General features: G+C 40.2%; 1 protein-coding gene across 1 annotated transcript in view; it reads left to right on the top strand.

Moving 5' to 3' along the window:
* The first annotated feature begins 5934 nt into the window (after positions 1–5934).
* The window catches only part of SLC5A8 (solute carrier family 5 member 8), a 59566-nt gene continuing 47281 nt past the window's right edge, over positions 5935–18219 (top strand). The window contains exons 1-3 of the mRNA XM_023257368.2: positions 5935–6882; positions 11961–12026; positions 14171–14222. Coding sequence (XP_023113136.1) covers positions 6532–6882; positions 11961–12026; positions 14171–14222 — 469 coding nt within the window. The 5' untranslated portion in view covers positions 5935–6531. The remainder of the gene's footprint in view (positions 6883–11960; positions 12027–14170; positions 14223–18219) is intronic.

Here is an 18219-nt window from a genome sequence, read left to right as displayed (position 1 = left end):
TTTCTTGGGCTGCTTGGTTTCTTCAGAAAAAAATTCTCTCCAGTCCTGCCTGAGAAAGCATACAAATCTGGGAATCCACATGCTGGGAGCCTAGTAGGGAAAAGCATGGGGAGGGTGTCTCACCATTCATTAGACAAACTTTCTCTAATCCCTATCTTCTAGGAAAATGCCTCACTCTAGCCCTTAGCCATGATTGGTGTCCTTAGGCAGAGGGTTTTTGTTTTTTGTTTGTTTTTGTTTTTGTTTTTGTTTTTTACTTTAACCTCTCCAGATGGTATCTGTAGTTTTCTACCAAGGAGAAGGGAGAGGCACTATTGCCAGTCCCCAAACACTCCTTATATGTTTTCTGGTTTTTCTTTCTACCTCATATCGCTACCTTTAGAAGTATATGCCCCTCTGATTTCTGACTTTTTCTGGGGGTATTATTGCACAAATTGCTTTGTTCTTGTCGACTTCCTTACCTTAAGGTATTTCACAAGTGAAGAAAGCTGAAACCTAAGTCTCTTTCCACTTGTCTGTTTGCACTCATTCTTCTAAAACTGTGGTAAGCCTTTTATTGGCAGTCATCCCATCTTGCCTTCTGTCTGTCTTTCTGGGCTGACACCTTTGTTTACCCCTTTGATGCCATTTCAGTGGTGATTTAAGATGTACTGGGGGGATATGTGCAATGAATAGATTTTATTGCATTTTTTCTTTCTTTGGGTGTAACTTTCTGTATCCAAAAGAAGGTTTGAGATTACTTGCAATGAAAGAGACATATGCAGGGGCGCCTGGGTGGCGCAGTCGGTTAAGCGTCCGACTTCAGCCAGGTCACGATCTCGCGGTCCGTGAGTTCGAGCCCCGCGTCAGGCTCTGGGCTGATGGCTTCCGATTCTGTGTCTCCCTCTCTCTCTGCCCCTCCCCCGTTCATGCTCTGTCTCTCTCTGTCCCAAAAATAAATAAACGTTGAAAAAAAAATTAAAAAAAAAAAAAGAAAGAGACATATGCAGAAAAGGTTGAGATTTGGGGAAAACAACAAAAATCAAGTAGCAAAAGGAGGGATAATCTCTGTGCCAGAGAACCAGGCTAAGGATCTGGGCCGAGATAGCACAAAAGTTGGCCTTACTAAGATGCTGTGGCAGTTTTGCTAGTAGGAGATATGAGGAGTTTAATAGACCTTATTACTTAACAGGAAGCAGGCTAGGACATTAGCTAAAACTTTTCCTACTAAATTTATTGGGTTGGTTGATTCCATTATTTGATAAAAGTACCTAGTACTACAACTCAGAATTGATTACATTGAATTGGTTAGAGTGACACCCAGTTAAGAAAGGAACAAAAGAAGATGTGTGTGCAGGTAGAGATGCTAAGTACTGACTCATATGCATCTGTCCTAACAACTCAAGCCGTGTGATGACAATGGCAATTATACTCACCTGAAATTTCCAACTTTACTCAGTGCTCCCAAGTGGAAGGATGTTAAGAAAGTACTCTGTAGAGGAATTTGTGTGCTCTTATCTTCCTTTGCCATTTCAGAAGGATATTCTCACGGCCTCCTAGTAACTGTGATCGTGATTTCAAGGTAAAGAATGGGCAGACAGTAAAGACTTATGTTGGTAGTACACTTTCCTTTACTTTTCCTCTCAAAAACAAGAGAAAAGAACCCCCCCCCCCCAACCTCCTATGGGTAAGCATATGAGTAAATCTAGATTCAGGATCCAATAAGATCACTCTCAGATTTCCAGATTTCACTTTTAGAAATTTGGGTGAAATTCTCATGCCAACAAGCATTGTCAAGTGTGATCAATACAATAGGTTTAGCATTTTCTTTAAGCAATAAACAGTGCGAGGGTCTGGAGGTTTATAAAGATGAGCAAGCACAGTCCCTTTTTCCAAGGAGTTTATCTTCCACCCACAGGAGATAATAAAATGACACAGACATTTAATAAAGGAGACACCTTTCAGAGTTTACCATCCTCCTACGTGGAGAACTAGTCCCCCTTCCCTACCCTCAAGGTGAATCTGTGCAACCTACAGTGAGAATCTCTCCCTTCTGTCCAGAGATGATTGGATTAAAGGTCTAGGAACATGTAACCAAAACTGCACCAATTGGATTTCTTCTCCCAGCAATTTAAAATTAGAATTCAAAGGTGCTAATGGGTCTCTGCTGTCTACTGAATTAAGTGTAGATAAGCACTGGGTTGGACATTTTTGACCATGTACCTGTGGCAATGCAGAGAAGGCATCTGGAGAAAGAGGAAAAACTGAGGCAGACATGTAGATGGCTTTCCAGTTCCTGCTTTTGGACTCATGGAATCCTTAAGATATTCCTGCATTAAGGCCTTGGTCAAAACAACTGCAATACTGTACCACCATAAAGGCCAACAAATGAGTATAAACATGCTAAGAGGGCTAAAGAAGGAAAGATAGCTGGTTGTGAAACAGGTAGGATTAGGAGTAGTAAAACATTTCATGAAAAACTTTGACAATTTGAGTCCACCTTAAATTATGGGTATGATTATAATATGAAGAAACGGGATAAGATCATTTACAAGTGAAAGGAATCATAGAGGGGAGAGAAAAATTGGGGGCCGTGTTGTAAGATGCACAGGAATGGTTATGTCTTCTTGTGAAAATTCAGGAACTCTTTGACCGGCTTCTATCCTCACATGAGCTATAACAAATAGTGCATTCAAGGTCCTTTTTCCACTTGAAAATAATTCATGTATCAGTCCATTCTCGTTGGCTTCCCTCTAGCTATTTTGCTTTAAAAAAAAATTACACAGGCCATTCAGAAAAATTCCTATATTCGATAATGTTACTCCAAAAGCAGTAAAGTAACTAATCATGCAATGCTGTAATTTTCAATATAAATTCCATTCTTGCTTCCTTATTTTAGGATAGGTGGCAAATAAACATTTCCCAGTCGCATGAGGTGAATCATATACAGTTCATTCCCAGGGTGCCTGGGTGGCTCAGTTGGTTGCTTAAGCATCAGATTCTTGATTTCAGCTCAGGTCATGATCTCATGTTTGAGCTCCCCATTGGGCTCTGTGCTGACAGTGCAGAGCCTGCTTTGGATTCTCTCTCTCCTCCCCTCTCTCTGTCCCTCCTGTGCATTTCCTCTCTCTCTCTCTCTCTCTCTCTCTCTCTCTCTCTCTCTCTCTCTCAAAATAAATAAATGAACTAAAAAAAAAAAATTCAGTCTGGGGAAATCTGTTTGGCTCTGTTGGCCCACTTCTCAATGTCTATGTCTATGGCCTTCAGATGTAGCAGGCGAACAATTTTGAGGGCCACCAAATGATTTTCTGGGAGAAAAGATATTTTGATAAATTTTAAAAAACACTAAAAAGGGGATTGGGGGGGAGTATATATGTACCTATTGTGGTTTAAACTACCATTTTTCACAAAATATTAAATGTGAATATACTTATAAAACTTTTATGAACTGTGCAGTTGCAAGGCATTACATAAATAGGCATATTATACACTTTTATGTGTTTATAAGTACAGGTAACTCTTGAACAACACAGGTTTGAACTTTGTGGGTCCTCTTATACATGGATTTTTTTTTCAATAAATGCAGTACAGAACTACAAATGTATTTTATCTTTCTATTGATTTCCTTCATAACATTTTCTTTTCCCTAGCTTACTTTATTGTAAGAATATGGTATATAATGTGTACAACATCCAAAATATGTGTTGATAAACTTTATGTTATCTGTTAAGGCTTCTGCTTAATAGTAATCTATTAGTAGTTAAGTTTGGGGGGAGTCAAAGTTATACGTGGATTTTTCACTATGTGTGTGTAGGGGGGTCTGCACCACAACCTCCTCCAAATGTCTTTGAAAACATAGAAAAAGATGAAATTTGAAACATTAAAAATAGGCCTGAGTCAATATATTTGAGAGGATTTTCTAATAATCCTTTCCTTCGTCTATTCATGTATTCAACAATTTTCTAGATGACTATTATATACCAGACTGTTCTACACCCAGGGAATATAGTGATGAACAAAACAGATAAAGTCCCTGCCTTCATGGAGCGTCTATTCCAGTGCGAGAAGACAAAGTAAAGACAGAACAATTTCAGAGTGCACAAAGTATTTGGAGAATAACTAAGCAAGGTGAAGGAGTAGAAGGTGATAGATACACTTTTCAGATGGAGTGGTCAAGGAAGGCTTCTTGGAGGAGGTGACATTTGAACAGATGCCTGAATGAAGTGAGGGTGGGAGTCATGATAATATCTGAAGGAAGAACATTAAAGGCAGAGGATGAAACACATGCAAAGGTCCTGAGATAGAAACAGGCTTGACATGTTCCAGGAACAGTGAAAAGATAGTAGACCAAGTAGGGGGGAAAAAAAGTGATAGGAAAAGATGCCTGAGAGCTAGTCAAGGGCTAGATAGTGTAGGCTGAGTTGCTAGGAGGTCACATTTAACTGGATTAAAAACATACTTTGTGATCCACTTGAAAAGGAAATGCCTAAAAAGTAGATGGGAAGACTTCTTGTCTCTCCACTACTACCAGAGCACCTCTTTATGTAAGCAGAGCCCATCACCTCTAGAGACCATGTCATCTCAGTCCTCTGGCAGGACACTAACTGGGGTGAGGTACACTGGTGGTGCTCAGTGAGTCTTGATAGGAGCTGTCCTTGCAAGTAAAGCACCGTAGTTCTGGGTGGAGATGGAAGAGCCCTAGATACAGTGGATGCTGTACCTTAAAGCTTGTAAGATGCTGTTTCCTGATGAGTTTGAGTGCCAGGCAGTGAGAACAGGAGAAAATCATAAGTGCAAAGATAGTAAATTTCACACAGTTGGGACATAAGTCCAAGCCACATATTTGTGTAAGTGATTGAATTACTTGGATTTAGCTTCCATTTCCTTCTTTATTTCCCTTTAAAAATATTATACAAACAATGTCAGTTCACAAAAAATAAAACCTGGTATAGTTTTCTTTACATTCTGGGCTGGGCTAAATGCATTTTGTGTATTGCTTATGAAGGATCACCTGGTAAATTATAAAGATGTATGACAATGAACAAGGTTGGCCTGAAATAGACCTATGCCAGGGCACACTTGACTGGAGGGTCTATTTCAGAGCAAAAACCTGGGAGTCATGTTGCTTTACAAGCATGAGTCATGTATTGTTAGTAATATTTCAAGGGAAGCCACTTAAAATATGTCCTGAGTACTGATACTGGAAATGACCTTGTTTTCCATATGCTTTCAGGTGTCTTCACGTAAGTGTACATATTTATGCCTATATTTAACACCTATCTACATTTGGGTTCTACAATGCATAGCATTGCAATTAAAAGAACGAATTCTGATATGAGACCTTGAATAAAAATCTTAGTCCCCACCATTTCCTGGCAAGTGTTTTTTTGTTTTTGTTTTTTTTTAACGTTTATTTGTTTTTGAGACAGAGAGAGACAGAGCATGAACGGGGGAGGAGCAGAGAGAGGGAGACACAGAATCGGAACCAGGCTCCAGGCTCTGGGCCATCAGCCCAGAGCCCGACGCGGGGCTAGAACTCAAGGACCGTGAGATCGTGACCAGAGCTAAAGTCGGACGCTTAGCCGACTGAGCCACCCAGGCGCCCCCCTGGCAAGTGTTTTAATCTTTCTAAGCCAGTTTCCTCCTTTAAGAAATGGAGATGATTCCTACTTCAAGAGTAATTGTAAGAATTACATTAGTTAATGTATAAAGTACCAAGCATGTTATATGTCACAGGGTTTAAGTCTTCCTTAAACCATTAATACAATAGAAACTATCATATTTAGGAGAGATTGTAGGGATCAGAGATGTTTATTGAATGAAAAGGTACCGGAAACCAATAATATTGCACTGTATGTTAACTAAAATTTAAATAATATTTTCTTTAAAGGAGAAAAAAAAGTCACCAATAGCCCAGATTTCTTCCTCTCCTTTGTAATTGCTTACCTGCCTAAGGACTGGAACCTCAGCTCACCGCACACTGTCACCTGAAACGCCCATCAAGTTATCAAAGAAGGCAATGTAAAAACCCCAGGTGTATCTTCTTGTAAGGACCCGGACTGTTGAACCGGAAAGCGAAAAGTACAAGTGTTACAACTGACCTTCGACCCGCGCTCCGCCATCGGTCGCCTGTTTATTTAAATGGTGCGTCCCCTCGGGTGCCACCTGGTAACATTTAGGCCCAGCGCTCCCGGCGGATTCGCGGGACGCGGCTGGAGGCGCCAGTTCTCCCAGGTGTCCGCGGCGCTCGGCGACCCCGGCCACCCCGAGCCCGGCACCCCGGTGAGGGCTTGGCGTGGCTAGACGAGCTCGGCCGGCTGCGGTGGGTGCAGAGGCCTCCGCGCCTAGCCACGTCCCCCCCTTCGCGGGGCGCTCGGAGCCGGCGGGGACCGATACCTGGAGGACGCCTCCAATCCCCGCGGGCGCCACGCCTGCCGCGCCCGCGGCGCGGGGAATAAGAAGTGAGCGCCCGGCCGCAGAGGTAAAGCTCGGGCTCGGGCTGTGCGCCGCGGGGCCACGGTTGGAACGCAGGACCCGGGAGACCGAGCGACCATGGACGCGCCGCGGGGCATCGGCACCTTCGTGGTGTGGGACTACGTGGTGTTCGCCGCGATGCTGCTCATCTCCGCCGCCATCGGCATCTACTACGCCTTCGCGGGGGGCGGCCAGCAGACCTCCAAGGACTTCTTGATGGGCGGCCGCAGCATGACAGCCGTGCCCGTGGCGCTGTCCCTCACCGCCAGCTTCATGTCGGCCGTCACCGTCCTGGGCACACCCTCGGAGGTCTACCGTTTTGGGGCCATATTCAGCATCTTTGCCATCACTTACTTCTTTGTGGTGGCCATCAGCGCGGAGGTCTTCCTCCCGGTGTTCTACAAACTGGGAATTACCAGCACCTACGAGGTAAAGGGTGAGGGTGGGTTGGGGGGGGGGGGGGAGCGGAGGGGACAGGACTTTTCAGGCTCTTGGAGGGATTTTCCTGGGGGCAGACTCACCACCACATCGAAATATCTCCCTGTCCAGGTCCATTACCTCCCCTGCCCTCCCCTTTTGGGGAGAGGTGTCCTGTGAAGGCCACAAATATCTTGGAATTTGCTCTCAGGAGCTCACTGACAAAGAGAGGCTTCCAAAGTAAACGGAGTGATTTGGATTAGTGCTCACTAAGGCGCTTTCTGCTTTAACATCTTTGATTCCGAGTCAAGGGGAAAGATTTAAAAACTTTTTATCTGGGGGAGGGTAAGTTGTTCAAATCTCAGCCTCTCCTCCTTGAAAGGAATCCCCTTGTTCCAGGTCAATAGGCACCACTCACTTTCCCAGGATCGTCTGGGAAGAATTTGCGCAGTCTCCCCTCCTTGCCCCTCCACACACACACACACACACACACCCTCCAGAGGCACATGCCCAAGTGGGTAAGGTGCTGTAATTCCTGTCCCAGTACCTACATTTGAGATCAGAGTCTACCCCTTACTAGCTGGGTAACCTTGAATGATTTATTTAACCTTTTGTGCCCATTTCTTTCATCTCAAAATGAAAATAATAATACCAACTACCTCATCTAGTTGTTGGGAGGATTAAATGAGATGATGCAAGGGTAACATTCAGAATAGTGTCTGGGGCTGGGTGAGTGCTGGAAAAAACGTGGGCCATAAATATTTGTGGTGACAGTAGCAGACGTGGTTATCTTGGGATAGCTAGGAAGATTTGGCTGAAAGGTTCTTAAACAGTTCTGCCTTTTCTCTCAGTGGAAAAATGATTAAGGAAGGCACTTGTTGGGATGAGCACTGGGTATTATATGTAAGTGATGAATCACTGGGTTCTACTCCTGAAACCAATACTACACTGTATGTTAACTAACTCCAATTTATTTATTTATTTATTTATTTATTTATTTATTTATTTATTTAAACGTTTATTTATTTTTGGGACAGAGAGAGACAGAGCATGAACGGGGGAGGGGCAGAGAGAGAGGGAGACACAGAATCGGAAACAGGCTCCAGGCTCTGAGCCATCAGCCCAGAGCCTGACGCGGGGCTCGAACTCACGGACCGCGAGATCGTGACCTGGCTGAAGTCGGACGCTTAACCGACTGCGCCACCCAGGCGCCCCTCCAATTTAAATCAATAAATAAAACCATCTTTCCTGCTGTACAGCTCCATTGGTTATAGGTTTTCTCCAGTTGTCTGCAGGAAAGGGCTTTGGAGAGGGAGGGAATGTTTGGTTTAATTTAAAGAACTGTTGAATGTGAGCGGGGTGGGGGTGCAGTTCAGCACCCTTAGTGGTCTCTTTATCCAGGCACTAACCCATGAGGCACATGGGCAAACCTGCAGAAGTTTCCTCTCGCACAGGTCATTATCCAGAGGGCTCTGACACTCATTCTTAGCCTTAAGTTCAGGTACTTTTTGCTCCAGTCCAGAGCCACTGGACGGTGGTTTCCTAGTGAGGCTGGTTCAACTGGTGCTGGCTGCGGGGCCTCAATGGCACAACAAGTGTTAGTGACAAACTGCCTGGGCTGTGGTGATGCCATCCAGGGCGAGGCACCCCTGGGGCAGCAATGCCTTCCACTCACTCTGGTCATTGTGTTTGGGAGAGTTCGGTCATCATCCCAGAAGGGAGCAGAATGGAATTTCTCTGTTTTGCTCAAAATTAACAAACTGGCTGCCCCAGGCCAATCTTAATTTTCTGTCTTTTTTTTTTTTTTGACCCTTAAAGTGTTTTGAAAGAAAATTAATTTAGCATTTATGATGTTGAGAAGTCAAATACAATTCCAGATTCTAGCTTCTTTTGAAAATTTAGAAGCCTGGTGACACTGGGCTCACATTCCCTGGGGTGAATTCCATGATCAATTCCCAGTTTTACAGCCATTGTTCTCACTTCCTGTTAATTCTCGTAGCTGCATGGTTACTTTCTCATGATAGAGAAATCTTTATCTGCATTTTTGTCTTTCTCAAAAATGCAAAAGGGAACATGGACAGGGTGAAGGGAGTACTTGGTTTTGAGAGAGATGTGAGAGGACATATTTCTTAGTGGATGTGAGGAATAGTCCAACATTTTAACATATGAACACCTGGCCAATCCACTTGTGTATATTACTTTATGAGTCCTTAGGCAGTTTGAGTCTGTGAGCTCTGATCTATAGTCAACCAACTCCAAAACTCAGAAAGGGTTTGAAGAACCTGGCAAGAGGACTTCAGTCCCCAGAGATGAATGCTCCTCTCGTAAGCACTGACCCATGCCTCCTCAGGACAGCAGCATTAATTCAACCAGAAAGAGATTACCCATACGTTTCCAGCGGTGGAGGCTGTTAGCAGAGTTCCAGCTAAAAATGGCAAGAAGTTAATGTTTACTGAATGTTTAATACATGTGTGGCACTGGGCTGCATGGTTTACACACATACATTATCTGACTCAATACTAAAACAATCCTTATAAGGGAAGTGCTAAGAGAGTCCCATTTTGCAGACAGAGAGACTCAGAGTAAGTTAGGCTACATAAGAGTGTGAAGCAAAGTAGACACATGCCTAGAGGCTGTGCAGTGGTGCATACTGGCTGCTTCTGAAGCCTCTGGTGAGTCTGTTATAACCCTTAAGCAGGGCTTACAAGAGTACAGAGAGAACAAGGGAAGTAGAACAGAACACACAGAGTTGTGGGCACGCTGGCAGCTTGCATGACTGGTGGGTGCCCAGCAGCTGGGGTCAGGGAAGTTAAGATAACATGCTTTGTCCCTGACGATTGGCCATAGCAAACACTCTCCTGTAACTCTTTTCTATTTGTTTATATATGCCTCAGAGGGCACCACCTACACAGAATAAGAAGTCCAGCGCTGGGTGATATACCCTGGTATTCTTGCTCAAATATGAAATCTCTTCCTACTTATATTTCTTTAGCTAGAATTGGCTATTCAGAAGCATATCTGTTATCTATTTATCACTGCTTTTAAAGTATAGGCCTGATAGGTGTTAGCCACTTCCAGACCCACAGATAAGAATGTAATGCAGGAATACAATTTCGTTCACCACTTCTTCAGGATCTTTCTGGATCCACAAAATCTGTGTGTTGGAACTGAGTTGTCTAGGTATATGTATATAACCTATAATCCCTAAATATATATGTATTTTTGTGAATTATATGTATTTATATATATTATTCATATGTATTTATTTTGAATACATATGTATGTTTATAATTATGCATTATATTTATCTGTGGATTTGGATGCCAATTTTTTTTTTAATTTTTTTAATGTTTATTTATTTTTGAGACAGAGAGAGACAGAGCATGAATGGGGGAGGGTCAGAGAGAGGGAGACACAGAATCGGAAGCAGGCTCCAGGCTCTGAGCCACCAGCCCAGAGCCCGACGTGGGGCTCAAACTCACGGACCGTGAGATCGTGACCTGAGCTGAAGTCGGACGCTCAACCGACTGAGCCACCCAGGCGCCCCAGGATGCCAATTTTTAATGTCTTACTTTTGAATAACAAGTTACAATATTTCCCCATCCATTTATATCACTTGATAGTCTCCAAAGCCCTGCAAAGTAAGAGGGGAAAGAATTAGTACTGTGATCCTCATTTTCAAGAGGAGGAGCCTAAGATTTCCAGTGACTTCCCCGAGCTTGTGGAGTCATGATTGGGACTGGGTCAAGGGCTGGAACTCCTCCCCAAAACTATGCTGTGCTGTGTGTTTTTTACCTGTTAGTTGTTTTTTGAAGGTCCTACCATGCGTCAGTGCCACCCGCTCACTCTGAGTCTTAGAGACATGGTCAGTTTGCCTATTTATTTGGAATAATGTAGTGGTTCCCTGCCAAGATTTCGGCATCAAATGGTCCTAGACATGCATTGTGGCTGTGAGAATTGTTAGGTTGCAACTTTGGTGTTCTCTCTGAACCCCAGTGCCCTCTGCTCTGATGGGTAGTACTGGCCTCTGGGAATTGTTGGAAGGACAGTGTATATAGCAAGTACTCTACAACTGTCACCTGTGATTATGGAGCAAAAATATCTGGTGTCCTTGCCTCTGATTATTACTTAATGTCAATTTTTCCTTCCTCTTTCTTTTCCCCTGCTCTATGAAAAGACTTGTTTTCAGCTTTAAAATTCTCTCTACATGAGTAATATTCAAGTTAGAGAATGAGAACCTAGCTTTCTTCCAGCTCTAAAATTCTGTGACTCTAACTCTATAATATATTATGACATATACTATAGGAGATAAGCAGATTATATTTTAAGATGTCAAGGAAAGTAGGAAGAATTGGCAGTTGTTCATTGGCCCCGAATGGAAACTGACATAGACTGATTTAAATAAAAAATAATTTATTTGGGAGGATGGATGAAAAGGATGGAAGCCAGGATGGCCTCTTCAGGCCACTGTCAGGATCAGTCCTCTTTTGCTCCAGCCATTTTCTGTCTTTATATTATGCCTCTAAGATTTAAGTATACATTGGAGAGAGAAGCTGATTGCCTGAACTTGGGTCATATGACCATCCCTTGGTCAGAAGAGGCAGGGCACCTTGATAGACAGTTCCATCACAATTGCCTGCAGTGGGAAAGGTTGATTCCCAAATGGATCAGGGAAATATCTAAAGTACATACCAAGACAAAGGGGAGAATGGCACTTTGCTCATTCTATAAATGAAGAATATAATCCACTTATATATATTCTTGAAAAGTCAAAACTAGGGATGGAGAACAGATCAGTGATTGCCAAGGTTTAGGGGTAGGGGGAGAGTTTGACTACAAAGGAACAACATAACAGAGTTTTCTGGTGGTGATGGAATTGTCCTGTATGTATTAGAACCTAACGGACTGCACTTTAAAACAAGAGTTAATTTTGCCGTATATAAATAAAAAGAGTAGTAAAGTAGGAATACAGAATACAAATCTTATGAGGTTGCTTTAAATTTCTAACCCCTTTACTTCTTGAGGAGCTGATGTTTCACAACAGTATAAAGTTTTTGCGTATTAACCATTTTTCACTTTTTTGGAAACAGTATTTAGAGCTTCGATTTAACAAATGTGTTCGTCTCTGTGGAACAATCCTCTTCATTGTTCTAACGGTAAGTTACTCTCCATTAGTTTGTTTTACCTTTTGTCATCTGAAATGTTTGAACTAAGGCACCTGGGCCAAGCTTATTTGGCAAATGAATGAAACATAAGAAAGAGATGTTGAAAATAGGAGACAAAAAAGCAAAAACACTTGCTGTTATACAGCATCAACTCTTAAGATCATTAAACCGTGTTTCAGCAAATGCCCCACTTCTTGGAAAACAGAATGTTTCAAGTGAATGCTAAGTATTACATTAATCAACTAACAGTCATGTTGCTTCAGGAGCACATGCTTTTTTCCTCTCCCATCTCTGCTTCTGCCCACCTAAGTGACTGAGATGTCATCATTACTGAAATGACAAAGATATTTGAAGGAGCTGTAGGAGCTGATGGTAGGAATTGTAACAAAGGGAAAACAAGTAGTATGTTTCATAGTGTTTTGCAGCTTGTTGAGTACAGGTTTGTAAAAATTAACTGACATAGGAAGACACGAGGAAATAATTTCGTTTGCTTGAAAGCATGCTTACAAAAGTGAATCAGTGCTCTCTTTTAAAAAGCAGAAACTTATGCCCCAATTGAAGTGGTCATCGAGTATAAAACAACAGAACTATGCACTCTGAAGTTTTTAAAGCCAAGTACAAGTCAGGTAATATAAGTAAATGCAAATATAGATTTACTGATTGCCACAAATGGAAAGCAAAGATTTGCCAAGCAGTGAATGACAGAGAACACTTCCCAGTCTTCATCCAGGTTGCTGGAGGCTTGTCATGATTATTGTCACATCATTTATATCGATCTTCCTTTTGACAGGTAAATGCTTTTTGGAGGGATGGGTTTGTTAATGGAGATCTAGGAAGGAGTTTTCATTCTCATCCCTATTGGTAATTCAATTCTCCAATCACAAGCAACCCTAAGCATTTGCTATAGCATAACAGAGTGCCTTTGTAAATTATTTAACTTGACTCCATTTTTTATCTCTGTAAATTGCATAACTTAGATTGGTCCTTAACACTTACAGTGTAAAAGGAAGGAGCCCTTTGGGGTCTGGTAGAGATTCCGACAAAGAATTGAGGTCAGTATCTTGCATTTACCAACTGTTTAGTTCCTCTTTGGATCATTTTTAGAAATGCCTACAGAGATGAAAAGTGTGGAACAAGTGTCAAGAAGGTGGCCTGTGGTCACGTTTTCAAATTTTCAAGTTGGTCCGGATAATGACTGTGGAAAGTTCATTACTACAAAAAGAAGAAAGCTTTACCATCTCCCACTTGAAGGACTTACTTCCATTGACCTATCCACGTAGTATAATCAAACATTCAAATACTACATAATATGGCTTTTTTCATCATTTGTCTTTATAGAGTAAACATGGAATCACAGAGAATCATAGAACCATATGTTTTTATAAAATAAATCACATAGAATATATATGAATATACAGGATACGATATACAGTATTTGAAAAATCTAATGCAGTGAAAATAATATCCTGAGAAAAAAAGACCACATTTATCATACTACTGTGCCCCAGATTCATAAATATTTGTTAGATATATGAATGAAAAATAATATAGAATATCAAAAAGATGGAATATAGTTTTTGTTGGCTTTCAGGGTTTTTTTAAGTTCAAATTTATAGTTTTGTTTAATTAATTAGCATGCAAACTTTTTGAAACCAGTTTCCAAAATTATTACTGTTTTTCCCAATTTTAGTATGCAGCGATTAACAATAGTTTGAAGGCATATGAATGAGGAACCATCTTTGTTTTTTATTTTAGGCTTGTATTTTTTTCTTTCCTTTTAATTGTTTAGATCGAGGAAAATTGATTTCAAGCTTCAGTTGATGGATCAATGACTATCTGCACTGAGCACCATGTGAAAAGTCCATATTTTTACTTTATTTTTTTATTTTTTATTTTTTATTTTTTTATTTTTGAGAAGTCCGTATTTTTAACAAAATTGGCCATAAAAGATTTCGGTAATCTATGACCACATCACAAACGGTAAAGAAGAATCAGCTTCACTTAAATAACATTTTCAAGTTACAGATTTTATCATGTATACTGAAACTACTGTTTTAATTCATAATTGAGTTTATAAAAAATTAATATTTTATTTTATAATTCATACAGTATATTTGGTTTTCTTTTTCCCCTAGATTCTCTATACTGGAATTGTTATTTATGCCCCTGCCCTGGCTTTGAATCAAGGTACATTTTAGAGTTAACAATTATGTCACCACATTTGGGGGTTCATTTTTAAATAGACTTTATTCTCTCCTTGGGGAGGGGGGAAGATGGAGGAATGCCTCCAGTAACCTGCATCAACTTGAGGGGAGCAAGATGGCTTTAAGTGTTTACTCTAGCAGCTTCTTTGAGTTCCTGGGTCAATAGCTCCAAAAGATCTATGATTAATAGCAGGGCAGACCTCACTGAGGAGTGAATCTTGGATGTACCAACCAGCCACGCTCCATTCCTTCAGAATGAACGCCCCCTGTAGTCTAAGTCATGAATGGCTGCACTTTCTTCCTTGGTAGCTGTACCCAGGAGCCCATAGTCAAGAGGCTTCTGTGTTACTCAGCTCAGTTCCATCATGAAATCTGGCAGGGAGAGAAACTTTTCTTCTTTCCATTTCTAACATGGTCCAAAATTCAAGAGAGGGAGATCTGTGTGACTTGAAATATCAAATCTTTCCTAGTGACACAATGAAAGATGGCTATAGTATCCTTTTAAACAAATGTATGAAGATGGTGCTGATCAACAAACTACCCTTTGGATTTGGGCAGATAAAAGCCATGGAACTGGAATAGTTTACTGAACCAAAGATGCCTGTTTGTTAGTCTTATCTGCAAAAGGCTTTCGGGGAACCCCATATCCTTTGAATTCTTAACAATCAGATGTGAATTTATCTCTAAAACTGCCTTGTAAAATGGACAAGTGGACTTTGATGGGAAAAATGTGATGCGGTTCCTGTGAGTTAATATAAAATGGAAGAACCCTGCTAAATCCACACTCTCATTTCTTGATTTCATGATAGACAGATAGTAATTATAACCTAAGTTTATAAAGTATAACTATATCATTACAAAGAAGAATTCCATGATATAATGTGCTCTTGAATTCTGAATGACAGGCATGTTCCATGTCAATATTACCAACATCATGAGTGGGTCAATTTCGTGTATAAAGAGCTGACTATAAGCTTCATAAGTTACCTATTGGCCTTAAGTGTAACTAAAGATGTTGGCTTTAGGGTTTTAAAGTACAGTTATGGCAGTAAGAGAGTACTGCTTTCCATCTGTGAAGAAATTGAGGACTCAGATCTTATCAGGTTATTGTGCCATTCACTAGGAATTAGGACCCGAGACTGCATTTTGACCGCTTGAATATCAATTGTGTATTTTACTGTGACCAAAGCAGTATATACCAGCATAAATATAGTACTGGCTGTGCAACAGATGCTCCAGAGAAACTTGTTTAACTGAAAGGGATCTTAACATTCTTTGGGTCTGATCATTTTCTTTTTACTTTTTTTAAAAATTATAGAAAAATTCAAACATATACTAGAAAAAAGAGAATAGCATAGTAAACTCTAGTGTATCCTTAACTGCACTAAAAATGATCAACTCTTGGTTTAATTCACTCTGTTTCACTCATTAGATTATTTTCCTGTAAATCTGAGATATTTTATCATTTCGTCTGAATTCAGGGTCTTTTAAAAATAAGGATATGCTTTTTTTTTCTCCACTGAGGTAAAATTGACATATAACATTGTATTATACTATAATGATTCAATATTAGTATGTATTGCAAAATGACTACCACAATGTCTAGTTGACATCTGTCTCCATACATATTTAAAAAATTTCTTTTTCTTGTGATGAGAGCAAATTGGTATTTATTCTCTTAGCAACTTTCAAATATGCATTATAGGATTATTAACTATAGTCAGCATGGTGTACATTACACCTCCAGGACTTACATATTTTATAACTGGAAGTTTGTACCAGCATGTGTTTTGCAAATACAACTATACCATTTTCATATCTAAAATATTAAAATCATTTTTTTGATATCATCAATATGAAGTCAGTGTTCAGATATCCCTGATTTTCCCTCTTTTTATTGTATTTCATCATATGCATCTCCAAAATCTGTTTATCCATTCTCTTATTGATGGGCATTGGATTGTTTCCAGTTTTAGGCTACTCTGAATTAGAGCTACTAAGATCACTCTTGTTCAGGTTTTGTTTTGTCTTGCTTTGTATTTGTTACAACCTCAAAGCAGAATGTGACTTGAGCACTACTTTTTCACTCACAAAACTTGCTGAGTTACTTTTTGAACAGCTTTATAACATACCTATGTAGGCTTGTAATTTTGCTACTTCAAACAATGTTTTTCTTTGGAAAACAAGCTCTATAGATAGTGACTCTCATCAAGTCCGTTCAGTTTAACATACTAGTTTTTAGAGGCCTGTGACATGTAGTAGACGACTTCAGGGGATAGAAGATTTAAAAAGTAGATCCTAGAAGGTGAAAGGTATTTGAACCAATATTTTTCTTTTAAACATCAAGGGATAGCTCAGAACACTTCAGTTACAAAAAGTTTGGTCTTACTAAGGAATCTGCTAGGTAGCCAAACACTTCAGACCATGCAGTTAACGCTAGGTTACTTACATCTTGCAACAAATGCTACCTTGTCCTGTTAAAATAAGCCAACAGGGAACTAGATAGAAAAGGAAAACTAGCTGGGTTTTAGTTCCTACTTATCACAGCATCACCCTCATAAAGTGGTTCTTGTCCTGCCATACAGATTTTTAAAATGTTAACAAAAATGAAGAAAAACATCCTTGAATGTATTATCAGGGGGAATGAAGATAAAGTATTGAATACCTGTACAAGTAATTCTTGGGGCAGCGCTTACTCCAGTTCTTCCATGCGTGACGTGTCACCATCCCCCAGGAGGAGCAGCATCTCTTTGGTTACAGCAGCATTGCCGTCATCAGCAGTGGGGTCATTTTCATCAATAACCAAGACCAAGTTTGATCGTCTTGTAGAACGTTAGCGTGTGTCTGGGGATTCTCTTTTGACACACGTTTTTATTTCTAGTGGGTGAACACCTGGGAGCAGTATAGTTAAACATACACCTATTATGACCCAGCTCAGGGCAGGTTCATGTACAAAATTTAAGAGAAACTGGCAAATAGTTTTTAAAAATGAATGTACCCATTTTACATGCCCACTCCACAATGAATGCATGTCTGAGTTACTCCAGTTGTGCTCCTGCCTTGGCTTTGAATCAAGGCACATCTTAAAGTTACCACATTTGAGGCTAATTTATTATATAGGAAAACAATTGACTTTTGTATATTAACCTTGTGTCCTGCAAACTTGCTATAATCACTAGTTCCAGGAGTTTTTTTTTAATATCAATCATCATGTCATCTGTGAACAAAGAGAGTTTTATTTCTTCTTTTCCAATCTATATACCATTTATTTCCTTTCTTGTACAATGTTGAGAAGAAATAGTGAGAGAGGGCGTCCTTGTCTTGTACCTGATGTTAGTGGGAAAGCTTTGAGTCTCTCACCATTAAATAGGGTGTTAGCTGTAGGATTTTTGTAGACAGCCTTTATCAAGTTGAGAAAGTTCCCTTCTATTCTTAGTTTATTGAGAGTTTTTATCATGAATGGATATTGGATTTTGTCAAATGCTTTTTCTGCATCTTTTGATATGATCATGTGATATTTCTTTTTCAGTCTGTTAATTTGATAGATTCCATTAATTGATTTGAAAATATCAAACGAGCCTTGCATACTGGGGATAAATCCCTCTTGGTCATGGTGTTTAATTCTTTTTATACTTTTTTTGGATTCAATTTGCTGATCCTCAATTTGTTGAAGACTTTTGCATCGGTGTTCCTGGGAAATATTGGTTTGTAGTTTCTTTGCAATGTCTTACCTGGTTTTGGTATTAGGGAAATCCTGGCGTCATAGAGTGAGTTAGAAAGTATTCCCTCTGCTTCTATTCTCTGAAAGAGGTTGTAGACAATTGGTATAATTTCTTCCTTAAATTGTTAGAAGTTACCAGTCAGCCTGCCTCAGCCTAGAGCTTTCTGTTTTGGAAGGTCTTTAATTACTGATTCAATTTCTTTAATAGATATAGACCCATTTAGATAATTTATTTCTTGTTGTATGACTTTTGGCCCAT

Source organism: Felis catus, chromosome B4 (assembly GCF_018350175.1).
Source record: "Felis catus isolate Fca126 chromosome B4, F.catus_Fca126_mat1.0, whole genome shotgun sequence".
NCBI classification, from domain to species: domain Eukaryota; kingdom Metazoa; phylum Chordata; class Mammalia; order Carnivora; family Felidae; genus Felis; species Felis catus.
The sequence above is the reverse complement of the archived record's forward strand: the minus strand, read 5'-3'. Positions and strand labels throughout refer to the sequence as shown.